Source organism: Cinclus cinclus, chromosome 3 (assembly GCF_963662255.1).
Source record: "Cinclus cinclus chromosome 3, bCinCin1.1, whole genome shotgun sequence".
Classification (NCBI taxonomy): domain Eukaryota; kingdom Metazoa; phylum Chordata; class Aves; order Passeriformes; family Cinclidae; genus Cinclus; species Cinclus cinclus.
The window spans coordinates 3,672,792-3,686,877 of record NC_085048.1 but is presented as its reverse complement, the minus strand read 5'-3'; the positions used below and the strand labels follow the sequence as shown (position 1 = coordinate 3,686,877).

At 43.2% G+C, this 14,086-nt stretch overlaps 1 protein-coding gene across 1 annotated transcript in view; it reads right to left on the bottom strand.

Moving 5' to 3' along the window:
* Nucleotides 1-14,086, bottom strand: part of PKHD1 (PKHD1 ciliary IPT domain containing fibrocystin/polyductin) — a 226,094-nt gene that overhangs the window by 164,630 nt on the left and 47,378 nt on the right. The window contains exons 33-34 of the mRNA XM_062489610.1: nucleotides 12,145-12,328; nucleotides 8,473-8,623 (exon numbers count right to left, since the gene is read on the bottom strand). Coding sequence (XP_062345594.1) covers nucleotides 8,473-8,623; nucleotides 12,145-12,328 — 335 coding nt within the window. The remainder of the gene's footprint in view (nucleotides 1-8,472; nucleotides 8,624-12,144; nucleotides 12,329-14,086) is intronic.

Sequence of the window (14,086 nt, the reverse complement as noted above, 5' to 3'; positions counted from 1 at the left end):
GGAAAAACTGCAAATAAAGGCGAACTAGAGAATGAAAGAAAAAGAGAGTGTGTGTGAAAGAGGGAGCACTGTAACCCCTAAGTGGGTGAAGCTGAACCTGACCCTTGATCACAATCCCTGGCCCAGAGAAGATGTGTGAAAGCAGGAAAATAAATCAATAAACAAAACAGCAATTCCTTTCCTCAATTTTATCTGAGGAAGTCCACATTTGCCCAGCTCCTCACAAACTGTCTTTGGCTAAAATCAACACTAATGAGCTCTGACATTTGAAATTTAACTGAATATGACCTAACAGCTCCCAGCCCTCCACCACCCAGGGAGCTGACCAGCAATATTTTGTTAAAGTCATAGACGGGGCTAAACTGAGCTTTATTGAGAAGACCCAGCGTTCAGAGGTAAGTGTTTATAGCACCCATTTCACCTGAGCTTCCCCGCCCTGGCACGTCTGCTTTTCTTCACAAGGACCACAGAGCTCTCAGTCCCCTCCTCTCCTCCCCAGTGTAATTATTTGCTGATTTTTACGAGGTCCCCTTACGATCCCTTAATGAAGTCCTTTGCTCTGCAGCAATTCACCAGGACAGATTGGACACGAGGGGCTTCCACTTAGGGAGCTGCCAATCAGGGGATGGTACCCAGCATTTAGCAGCAGTTGTTAAGCCAGTCTATCACCCGGCTATTACAGGCTCATCACGAAAACAGCTTGCTTTTACTGGCAACCACATCAAATTAACCCTTTCCTTAGAGACAGGGGAAGCCTGGAGTAGATTCATCGCACCAAAGAGCTCTGGTTTTCCCTCCTGCTACAGCAATTATTTTTGTAAGTTATTAATAAGCACTCTCTGAACTGAAATCTCACTGCTTTAAATTTGTTTTTTCTTCTAGCTGTACACCTAGTTTACATTTTTAGTCTATGCTAAACGTCGTGTTAGCATCAACAGTAACAAAACCAGGGGAAAAAAATCAAACTTTAAAAAACCCTAAACAACAAATATTTGTCCTTTCTGTATTCCTCACTCTAAACTCTGTGCACAGAAGAAATCGTGATACAAGATTATTGCCTCTCCATCACTACCAGTGGTTTGCTACAAGATCAAATTTTCAGGCTTTCATTGTCATCAGGATTGAATTTTATTTTTTTTTTCAAATAAGTTAAATATAGCAGTGTTTCCCTCCTACTTCACCCAAGGCTTCTCACTTCTGGAATGAGTGGGACACCTGATCTTGCCCTCAAGGCAAGATGACAGGCCAGGCACCAGACTCAGCACTTTAGAGCTACATCCATGGCCCAATTACATCAACAATCCCTTCAACGATCCCACCCTGGCCAAGACTTTGCCAGAGAACTCCACTGAAATTCCACTGAAATCTCCCAGGTTTCAGTAGAGGGTGACCACATGCCCAGTCCTTGCTGCGTGCTGAACCAGACCCCAGAAATATTTGAGAAGGGGTTGTAGGTCAGCCAGTGCCTCTGACACACAGAAAACACCGTGTGGAGCAACCAGCACACAGTGTTGCTCTGTTTGGGACTGGGGAGGGGACAAGTCAAAGGGGTGACATGTTCCACTCTTAGTGACACGAGGGGCTGAAAGGCCACATCTTTATCCCACGTCAGACCACACGAAGGACAAGACCATCAGCTCTGTTAAGCCATGCTCCACTGCAGAGCAAGCCTGGGCTAGGTGTGTCTCCAAATTGCTCAGCCCTTTTCCCATCAAATTCAAGATGGGCAGCTGGAGAAGCCAAAAGGCTTCCTCCAATTTCAACCAGAGCCCAGGCTGAATACCCCAGCACAGTCCCAACATTCCCACTCCCTTCCCCCAAGGAGACAAAGCCAGGCTTTGAGACACCCAGTCTGGTGGAAGGATCTACATCCTTTAAAGACCTTTCCAACCCAAACCATCCTGTCAGATCGCATCCCATAGATGGAGAACCAAAGCCGTGGTTTCAAACACTGACAATCCTTCCCTCTCCAAAATACTGAATTGCTGAAGGAGTCAATCAGAGCCTCTGTCATAATTAAACAGAAAAGTGGCAGCAAGCACCCCAGGTGCAAGCACCTGGGAGCAAGAGGAGAGAACGCAAACCCACAGTCACTCAGGGACCTTCCCCACACCCTCCTGACCCTTATTGGAGCCTTCTTTTTGTACAGGAAGGGAAAGATCTGCTTTTTGTCGCCTGAAGGAGCACTTTTCACTCTAAATCTGTTTCTCTTAAGGGCTGGGAGCAGGCATGAATGGAGGGGGAATAAGGAAAACGGTTCTCATTAAACCATGCCATGTTCAGTTCTGATTTCACACAGATTTGTTAAAATGCATATGGAAAAGCTTTGGGGTGCTTTGAATTACAGAGACTGGCATCCCATCCTGGGGATTATGGCATTCCATCCTAGGATATCCTGGGCATAGCTTCCAATGCATTTCCAGTGCAGCTGTATGAGTGGTGGGGAGAAGAGGGTTCCCTGGAAAGCCACTTGCAATTCAGGAAGTAATCTCCTCAGAATCGTTAGAAAGAAGGTGGGATTGAAAATAAAAAGAAGAGGCTTTTCACAATGTGGAGGGGGGAAAGAGAAAGTCACAGTTCAGTCCTTCATTTTTCATCTGATGCAGGAGAGGAAATAGTTAAACCTCAAACTGGGAAGCAGAAAGTTAAAGCAAAATAAAACCATACCACAAGCACATCTCCTAAATTTCCCATCGCAGCCTAAGGCCGAACCCATTAAAAAAAAAATTAAAAAGAAAAAGAAAAAAAAGAAAAATAGAGAAAATAAGATAAGCAATTAAGCAATTTTGCTTATCCTTTCCTCACACACCTAGCAGCCCCTTTTTCCTATTATTTATTTATTTACCTTCCCCTTCCCTAACAAGGTCCTTATTTTCTCATTTAGTCCAACAGAAATTGTCCTCCTGGAATGACCTTTTTTTTTTCCTTTCTCTGTCTCTCTCCCCTCCTTTCCTTCTTCCTTACCCCCTCCTCCCCACTGCCTCCAGGCCATTGCCCTCGTGCCAGTAACTAGATAACACACTCTATCAGAGATTTTTTAAAAAATCATTGCAAAGGCACTGGGGCTGATAGTGGCATCAATCCTTGCCTGACACAGGCTCGGGTCAACCATTTATCTCTTCACATTGCCTGTGGTTACTGGGGAGCCCATCTTGGTTCTCTACATCTTAACAACCTTGCAGATGGTACCTCTCTGCTCCAGCAGCCTCCACACCCCAAGACTGGTTTTGTGGCTTTATTTTTATTAGGATTTTTTATGGACTGTTCCACTTCTTTTCTGTGAGGGTCTGGTGGGTTTTATTGCACTCCCCACCTCCTTCTGAAAATAACACTGTGACCAAGATATAAAGTTAAGAAAAGAGGGAACTGGGAGATGCAAGGGCGGGTTTTCTGGGCTGTTAAGAGTGCATATTTATGAAAATACACACAGTATATTGTAGAAGAGTTTCATCTAGTCCTACTCCTGATGCCCCATCCTGTATGACATCGCCATTTTTGGCTGGTTGCACTGCCAGAGGACCCAGGAACTCTACCCACAACCCAAGACAACAGAAAGTCATGTTCTATCAGGATACTTGCGAATAAATCCAGTGAAATTCTTCCCAAACCTCAGCAAGTTGTGATCCCCATGGCCAGATAAAGAGTTCTGGGTTTGCACTCTCTAAATGGATATACAGGAATTAAATACCTTATTATATCATAATTCTTTTTCCGGTCGAAAAGAGGGCAGCTGTTTAATTAACCACCCCCCCCCCTACCCTCCCAAAATAAACTCCATATCAAACTGGAATCTACTCTCTTCCTTCCCCATCCCTGGAATTGTCCCAGGCCAGTTTGGATGGGACTTGGAGCAACCTGGGATAGTGGAAAGTATCCCTGCCCATGGCAGGGGGACTGGGACTAGATGATCTTTCAAAGATTCTTTCCAACCCAAACCATTCTGTGACTCTATGATCCCTACCCTGCCTAACTACTCTCAGCCTGCTGTAGTGGTTTCCCTCATGGACTGCCAAGTATGAGCCCCTCACTCTAAAAAATGCACCCATCAGACATCCACACATCATGAGGACAGCCCTAAAACGAGAGTAAAAGAGAAGAGTCACTTCCCATCACCTGTAGCCCTCACAGATGGAGAACATGCTCAGGAGCTGTCCCTGCCCCTGGCAGGGGGATGGAATGAGATGATCTTTAAGGTCCTTCCAACCCAAACCAATCTAGGACCTTGCATCATTCCTGCTGTGAGTGATAAAGTAACAGTCCTTTACGCCCAGAGTGCCCTGGGCTTCCAGAGACCCTCCCATGCTCCCTGAAAGCTGCCTTGGCTTTGCCACCTTTGTAAATCACCAAATATCTCCACTGCTTGAAACCATTTCATTCCTTCCCTCACTTCCAAATAGTTTGGCATCAAGAGAGATGGTAAGTAGGGGAAAAAAAGGCTGAAAAATAAGGGAAGGAATTATGCTAAGATCTGCAGAGGAATCCAAGGGATTTGAAGATCTAGTCCTGATTATATTAAGTGGAAGTTGAACGGAAAGAATTTTTGAGGTGACTGCATGTATCTCAGACACAGCCCTTGTGGGGGGTTTATCATTTTTTTCTTTCATGAGAAGCAAACAAAGCAGTTATCCCTGTATCGGTCATCAAGCTAAGGATTCAGAGATCCTCAATACTCTCAGCCACCCCTTAAATCCTAAGACCTTCCCTTAACGCCCTGTTAAAACAAACTCAAGGCAACACAGCACACCCAGGCAGAGCCATAAGCCAGGATGGCATTTTTATCTGGCAAGTTATATTTTAATAACCTCCCATCCCTCAACAGGGACCCCTTGAGGGTTGGGTTGCAGGGAATTCACTGGGATACCAGTTCAGCTTCCCTACGGCTGACTTGGTACTCGGCATCGGCCCTCTGCCAAATATTCCATCAGCCATGTGGGCAGGCAGAGGAGGGGGAGAGGGAGCAGGGAAGCGCTGCTCCAGCAGCATGTTTGCATCATGATTAGGTCTGGTCCAGTGATCCGGAATAATAATGGGAAGGCTCACTAAGCATAATGGGTTCAGAGCCACCCGAGCCTGGTCAAACCCTCCCGTGAGCATCCTCTCCTTGTGTTTTCAGGGTGTTTTGCACATCTCATCAGTGTCAACAGAGCTGACGTCTCATTATGCAGCCAAGGTGGAAGTGGACAGGTACTGAGTGAGCATTAGAACTTTTCTTCTCCCTTTTATTATTTAATTCATGTCTTCCCATTATCCAGTGCATTCTTGAAGCTGTGAACTAATTAAGTCCTGTGGGATATACAATCAGTGCTGGGGTTGGTTTTTTTTTTTCTCCCTCCCTCTATTTTCAGTAGGCTAAATTGCATTATATACTGAAATAAAAATAATTGTGCAACTCTTCTTAGATAATAACAGTGCAAGTTACAAACACTAATGATGCTGAATGCAACAGTGGGGCAGAGGCCTGCTGCTTACTTCTTGTGACCTAATTAAGTCATACAGGGAAAAATACTTCAAATACAAAGTGAGGCAAGAGCTCAAATCAGTTTTTAATGAAAATCATAAAAATGATTCTGTGGGGGAGTTGGTGGGACACAGACCTGACCCTGGGAAAAATCCAAGTTGAAGTCTGTCATGAAAATCACAGATCTCCAGGTAGGAGATCTTGAAACTCCATGAAATTCTGGAAGTCCTCTAGATTCAGATCTGAGCTCATCCCTGACTGTAACCATGCACCCAATGTTCCTGGAGGTCTTTTCCAACATTTAGGATTATATGATCCATGCAGCTCAAAGACTAGAGTTGAAAGGGCAAAAATTGAGCAATGGATTTTGCAGCACCATCAGAAAATGCAGTTGTTTAAATAACTGATGAAAAAATACCCTAATAACTGTGTCATAGAATAATGGGCTTATCATAGAATATCCTGAGCTGCAAGAAACCCACAAGGATCATCAAGGCCAACTCCTGGCTCTGTAGAGAACAGCCCTAAGATCCCAAATCTGTGCCTAAAAATGCTGTTCAAATGCTGCTTGAACTCTGGCAGGTTTGGGGATGTCACCATTTGTGACATCAGGCTCACATTCCCACACCAGCATTTTACATTTTTTTTTTTTCTTTTTCTGCTCTCCACCAAGGCTGTTGTCTCTTGTTGCCAGTGTCCATTCATTCCATGCCACAACCTTCTGTCAGCCTTTCCACATTTTCAATTCCAACAACATCCTGAAGCAAATCTTGCTCCACCATTTTCATCAAATCACCTCTGAGCCAACCCTCCCACAGCACCCAGCTGAGCTGAGTTCTCAACCTGCCCAGGCGTTCTTCAGCTGGCAGCAGAGGAAGCAGAAAACAAACCACTGAGTAGTGCAGTTGTACTGAGAACAGGATCATGCCCCTTTTTTATGGAATGCTTTGAGATCCTTGCATGAGCATGCAAGAGAAGTGCCAGATGTTATTATAAAGAGATGCAGCCCCATTACTAGTACACAGAGTTGTGCTGCCTGCTAATAGCACCATTATCCTAAGGCACGTGGTGCTATTAATGCATTTCACTGCTTAGTGCTGAACCTGGGGACCATTTTTTCCACTGGAAAGGTAAGGCCAGTTCACACGACATGATTTAAACCTCCACAGTGAAGCATGGATGCACTGCACCAGGTCGTAAATCTTAACGGGATGCTGTCAGCCAGAAAGGGACCAAAATTGAAACCATTTATCTGAACTCCCCACCCATCCACCTCTGCTCACCCAAGCCAGTTTTGGGTAGAGGGATAAAATGATTCCGAATGCCCACTGGGTTCATTAAGCAGCAGCAAATCCCAGATCTAAAGTGCTGCTGTTTTCATCCAGCTCTGAATGAATTTGTTCATTCAGGACACTCAGGACTTCCTTGGTTTTCCCTACTCCAAGCAGAAAAACCCCTGCAGGGATGAACCTCGCAGCTTCTTCCTCTTCTTGCTCCCACCTGAGTGGAAGGACAGCCTGTCATCCTGCCATTACTGAGGCTCCAGGACCTGTGGCACAGCTGAGCTCCCAGGTCACAGACAGCAGTGGGAAATATCCCTCCAAGCTGCAGCCCATGCTCTGGGGCTCTAGAAATGCCCTTTTCCCATTTGGGAAGGAAAAAAAGGAATGTAGGGAGGAGTTATCATTTAATCTCATACTTGCCTGGGCACTTCACTCCTGCAGTCACCAACCAGCAACTTTTGAGGTTGTTTTTCTCCTTAGCTGGGCATATTTTAGGTACCATAACTAACTAGGGTGATGAGCAAATGAACCTTAATAGGTAACTTTCTACATTTGACATTCCTTCACAGACCAAGGACAGGCTTTACAGAAGCAAGGAATTTTAGTTTAGGATACTCCACTGAAATAGTAATATTAATGTAAGGTAGATTTGCAAGTATTCAGACTCTTAAATATAGAATAGACAAGATATATGAAACTAAATATAGAATTCAACACTAGAAATCCACCAAAATTACTCTGCCAGGATACTGCAGCCACTTGGGTGGCAAAGTAAATTTAAAGTCCTTTAACACAGGAAATGTCTTTGCAGATAGAGTTAAAAATTACTGTGGTAGCTTTAACCTTGATGCTGAGTGAATGAACTTCATTTTCCTAAACTATGCTAAAAGACTGTGTGAAAATTTTATTTAATAGATTAAAAATAGCTTTTTTTTTTTTTTTTTTTTTTATCCTAAGGTGTGTTAACTATCCCCACTTACATATCCCTGTATTCAGGAGGCCTCCACCACATCTCAGGAGCTGCTCCTTTAGGAAAGGATAGTGAAAAAGGGATAATTTGTGTTCAACAAATATCCAACCCCTCCAAATTTCTTCTTACAGGTGGCTAAACACCCTCTCTGCAAAACTGTGAGTACTCTAACAGGACATTTCAGGTTAGCAAAGACATATTTACGTATCAAGTCTTAAAATTCATGCTGGTTCAGAATTATAGCTTTTTTGTCATGAACTTTTGGCACGTCTTCTTTTTTTGCTATACCCACAGATATGGGTATAGCATAAATGGGAAGACTGTCCCATTTTACTTCAGCTACTGAAAAACAGCAAAAATCAAATATAACCAGGGCTGCATTGGATGTTAAGTCTCTGCCAGAGACCAGAAACTGTACCTCATGGCTAAGATTTCTCCTCAACAGAAAATAACATTTTTAGAAGTGAACTGAATTTATATTATAAAAAAAGGAGAGAGTGTTAAAAAATACATACAGTGCTCAGAAAATAAGGTAAAGCTAATTTATGTCTCATAAAATACATGATTAGCCATAGTTAACCATTAACTCAGCTGTGCTGCATTAGAACTGCTATTCAAAGTTGGAAAGCATTTAATATTATGTACTGCTGCTGCTCAGCCTAAATTGTTTTTTTTTTCTTGCCCCCCCCTTAAATGTACACAATATTACAAATTTAATTTTAAGCTGTTTGAATCAGTCTGTAAAAAAGATTTGATTATACCTGAGTGTTCTGGCCCCAGTTTTTCCATATCTCAGTAATCTTGGCAGTAATTGGCTGATTAGCTCCCTCACACTCCATCTCTGCCTCAGTTTCCATGGTAATGTTACAGGAGCTATTATAGATGAGAACTTCATCTCTTTCCACTTTAGGGCTGAAACGAGAAGGGAGGTTAAATGGGGTGTCATCAATCTTAATGAAATGCAATTATTTTTACTCTTATTAATCATTGCAAGCCATTAGCTTGTGGCAACTCCTGGCCACCATTTGTCAAACTTTGCAAATTTCGGTAATTTTGTTTCCATTCTTTTATTGTTTATTTGTTTTTCCCCCTTTTATCTGCACACACTCAGGATGAAAATACATGCAGTAAATATCTCTCAGTGATGCTTTTCTCCTTCCCCAAACCATCACAAATGGGAATGAATGCCATTCAAGGACCAGGGCAGGCAGATAAGTGCAGACAACAGGGAGGGAATCAGCAGTGTTGGGAGCAAAGATGGACTCCTACAAGGAGTAGGGTTTGTTTGTGTCTCCCCCCTCCCCATCTTACTCACACTTAGCAATGGGGAATGAATAACTTGCAACTCCCCTAGGGCAAGGGGAGAAATTGGAAAAACCACACAACTGGCTAACTGGTCCCTAATTCCAACTGTGAAAAAATGAGCTCATTTAGGGGTTCCAATTCCTGCTACCCAGCTGATTGCAATGATGCTTTGTTGCTAACATTGGAACATTAACTTAGTAAATTAATTAAACTTACTTAACAGCCCAGACTAAGCAGATTCGATATATGTGCCAGTTATACCAGCAGACATTTGCTCTAAAGCCTCCCCTTGCAGAAGGGGAAGAAGTAATAGAAAACGTGGTGGGAGAGAAACGTTTTTCCCCTTGTTTTTGCTGCTGACAGTTGCTGATTTTGGTAGTGTTTCATTGTGGGGAGCTATAGGATTCAATGTATGGTTTAGTGGTGAGCAGAGTGTGGTGCAGGGCTAATGCTTGGACTTGATGATCCCAGAGGTCTTTTGCAACCTAATTGATTCTGTGACTCTTGGCCATTGCTACTTCTTCTTCTCCACCCCACCATCAGATTCACACAGACAAATTGTAGGAAGGAGAAAGGAAAGAAGTTACAGCAACACCAACACAGCCCAGAAATTACACAAATTACACATTATCTGGATAGCTCAGAGAAGGACAGAGTTCACTGCATGATTTACTCAACAAAACAGAGGATCAGATAGGCAGGATCAGGATTTTAAGAGGCCTTCAGGTTCCTGAAAATCCCGTATAACCGGATTTTGGTAAAGTGTCTCTGGGATTAGAATCCCAGAATGGTTTGGACTGGAAGGACCTTAGAGACCATCCAGTTCCATCCCCCTGCCATGGGCAGGGACACTTTCCACTATCCCAGGTTGCTCCAAGCCCTGTCCAGCCTGGCTTTGGGCACTTGCAGGGATCCAGGGGCAGCCACAGCTTCTCTGGGCACCCTGTGCCAGGGCCTCACCACCCTCACAGGGAACAGTTCCTTCCTAATAACTCACAAAAATCTACCTTCTCTCAGTTTGAAGTCGTTCCCCTGTCACTCCAGGCCCTCTTCCAAAGTCCCTCTCCAAATCTTGTGGAGTCCCTTTAGGCATCAAAAGGTGTTCCAAGTTCTCCCTGCAGCCTCCTCTTCTCCAAGCTGAATAATCCAAATTTTCCCAGCCTTTCCTCACAGCAGAGCTGCTCCATCCCTCTGATCATCATCCTGTTTCATCTGGACTTTCTCCAACAGCTCCATGTCCTTCCTGAGCTGGGGATCCCAAAGCTGGACACTCTTCCAGGTGGGGACTCATGAGAGTGGAGTAGAGGGGGAGAAGCTCTTCCCTTGCCCAAAGCTCTCCCAAAATTGACCCAACTGGAAAGCCATGGCTCTGAGCTCTGTCAGGAGGGTGATGATCAGAGTGGTTTGATGACCCTGATGATTTCAAACTTCCCTGCTGGATAAAGCAGCTCACTGTGCAAACAGAGCCCTGCTCTGACCTGCATGTAGGGGCTGTTTGTCTTGTTGCCCCTATTCAGGGCTAAAGTGGTAAAGGAATCAGACACATTAGAAACCACAAAAATACTAAAAAGGAAATAAAATAAAATAAAATAAAATAAAATAAAATAAAATAAAATAAAATAAAATGCCTTTGCAAGTTCCTGAACCCTTTTAACAGCATTTTTAAATTTTTATTTATATATTTAAATAAACTTTTCCCTCTGCTGTATCAATAATCAAAAGCCAGCCTTGGGGAACTGCACTTGCTTTTGATAGCAACACTCTGAGAATTAATCTTGTCCTGTACAATTCAGTGGCCTGGGCTATCTTTTAAGACTGCAGAGTACTTTTTAAAGCTCCAATAAAAAACTGCATCTATTAAATAACCAACAGTTTTAAAGGCAGAAGGGGGTAGTGGCCAGCTGGATGCAGGGCATGGAGACAATTTCCCAAACATTCAAGTCTATACAAGGACCTTTAAGTGGTTTTCGGAGGGGTTTTTTTTTGCAAAAATTAAATAAGCTTTGCTTGTAAGAAAAGCCCGTTCCTTTCTGTCCTCATGCAAGCACATTCTGAACACTGTTAACAAGTTGCAATGTTTAAAGGAAATGCAAGAAAATAAGTGAATTATTGAATGGAATTGAGGAATGTACCTTCATACAAGTGTTGTTAATGGCAAAACTTACAACTCTTTTAAGGAATATGCTCTTGCCATTATAAGATGATAAAGGGAGGGCTGTGGTACAGACTACATAAAGAAAATATTTATTTAAACTGCTGAAAAACATTGTCCAGGTGGCTGCCCCAACCCTGGAATTGTCCAAGGCCAGTTTGGATGGGACTTGGAGCAATCTGGGATAGTGGAAGGTGTCCCTGCCCATGGGGTTGGAACAAGATAACCTTTGAGGTCCCTTCCAAACCCAGTCCTTCACCTTCTCAGTCCTTAACTCAGACATCCCACTTACCCATAGAAGTAAATGCTCTGCAGGAATAAATCCTCACTGCTCCATCAAAGACAACAGTTCCAAGTTTACTCCTGGACAGCTTGGCCTTGGATTTGCAAAGCATAAGCACCCTTGCACACCCTGCTGGATTTACTCTGTGACTTTTTACACATGAAAGTGCTTGGAGAAAAGGGGGGGGATGGGGGGGGTTGGGGGGGAAGGAAAGAAAAATAAAGAAGAAGGAAAAAAAGGGGGAAACAACAGAAAAAAAGAAAGAAGAAGAAATAAAAAAGGGGAAAACAACAGAAATAAAGAAGACTTCTGCTTTTTATAATGCCTAATCTTTTTCCCATTGGCGTCCACCAGATGTTGCTTTGGATCAGAAGATAAATATTAAAACCTAAGAAGGAACAAAGCAGGCTGTTTACGAGATGGAGTTTCTGATGTCTCTCAAACATTTTAAAAAGGCAGGAGGAAAGAAGGGGGGACTGGAGATGCATTGATAGGCACAGGGAATGAATTCCACAACCCAGCGGAGCTCTCTAGTGGTCTCGAGGCCAAACTGCTCTATTGGCATCAGTGTGAGAATTAAGAATTTGTTCCTTCAGTCCATCACTGGGAACAACGCTGCAAAAGGTGGAAAACCACTGGGGGATGTTATGTGTGGATGGATCCACGGGGCTGATGGAGAGACACAGCACTAACCTGGCAAGGAGTCCAGCAAAATGCCCCTGAGGCAGGGTGTCCCCACAGACATAGAAGTAGGACACAGATCCTCTCTGCTGGGAGGTGCCCACTGTGACTCGCACGTCACATTCGATGAAGGTGGCTCTGTCCTCTTGGCAGTTGGCAGAGGAATGTGTCACACCACAGAGAATGGCCAAAGAGGCTGCAAGACAGGCAGGAGAGGAAAAAATAACCCAAAGCAGCCTAAACACCACTGAGATTGAGCATATTTTAACTACTGAGAGGTCCCACTGCAGAAGGTGTCCCTGCCCGTGGAACTAAATGAATTTTTAAGGTCCTTTCCAACCCCAGCCATTCCATGATCCTTGGGCTCCTGATGTGCCAGACTCTCTTTAGGTGCATCCTTTCTGAGGGTGATTACTTCTCCATGCAGCTCCTTCGGCCCCATTTGCTTTGTGTGAGCAAAATGTAACCTCCTTTGTACCCTGAGCATCAGGATGGTCTTTGGGATCAAACTGCTCTGTCCAGAAGCAGATGACATAAGGGATTAAATACAAGCATGGGCATCTCTTCTGGGAGAGGTAGAGCGTGGCTTGCAGTTCAGGAACACGGCACAAAACCTTTGCCAAGGAGATGTTACAACTTAATATATATCCTGACTTTGAAATCCAGAAACAGTTTTTGAGGAAACTTTGACGTAGCTTGGAGGGCTCCTAGGGAGCTGGTGAGAACTGGGATCTCCCACCTTGCTTTAGAGCTGAGTATGACTTCAGATGTGATCCAAGTCTGCCTCCATGGATGAGGCAAAAATTGTAATGGGAGCAGCTGTTTCAAGGTTTATTTAAAGAACAAGTGGTGTGAACATCTGGAAGGAATTTTTTTTCATGGAAAGGGTTGTTCACCACTGGAATGCAATGTCCTGGGAGGTGGCAGAGTCACCAACCCTGGAGGTGCTCAGGGAAGGCCTGGACATGGCACTCAGTGCTCTGGACTGGGTGACAAGGTGGGGATCAGTCACAAGTTTGTCTCGATGATCTTGGAGGGTTTTTTTCCAACCTAAGTGATTCAGTGTGATTCTGTGAGAAGAAATTAAATTTTCATATTCTAAACCCAGACAAAATAATGCTAAAAAAAAAGGTATTATGAACTGTCACTGAAGTTCAGATTCAGTTAATATATTTGGGTTTAACAATTTTAGAAAGGAGTCCTTTAAGCATTAAACCATGACAGACATTAAATCTGTTTCTCTCAAAGCCCAGACTTTTGGAGAATATTCATTAATCCTGAACTAACCAAATAGTTGTAATGAACTCCTGAAAAGGTCTGTGGACATTATAACAGACTGCATTGTAGCATCCCAGAGTATTCCTTAAGCATCAGAAATCCAATCAATGGGAATTTATCAAGAAAGAGCTGTTTCCTATTTGCTTTTGGAACTACCAATTTGTTCAAAAGGTACCTTGTTTGCTGGGGAAGTGTCATTGTCAATGAATGTCTTGTCTCCTAAGCAATCCTAAAAAATGGGGGTTGAAACTGTAAAAAATATAAAAGTGTTTTATTTCCTATATTAAAATATTTAGCACATTTTGCTAAAAGTTATTATTTTATATGGGGTATTTCTGAAGAGTTTATAACTCTTTAATGTTTCAGGTATTTCTGAAATATTAAAACCCATCTGCTCATCTGCTCTGATGAGAGAGACTTTAGAGAGAGAGTTTACAATTCTTCTCTATTTCTCTTTTCTGGATTTAGAATGGGAAAATAAAGTTACTCACATGCTCACAAATTTTGCAATATGCTTAATCCATTTCCTTCCCAAAATCCAGGGGCAATTTTCTTGCTTGGCATCCAAACAGAACAAAACACAATCCCTGCCTTGAAGACCTACATCTAAGACAAGTAATAGGCAGAGAACACTAAAAGAATGATAGCTAGATTTGGCTTTTATTGTCCAAAAATT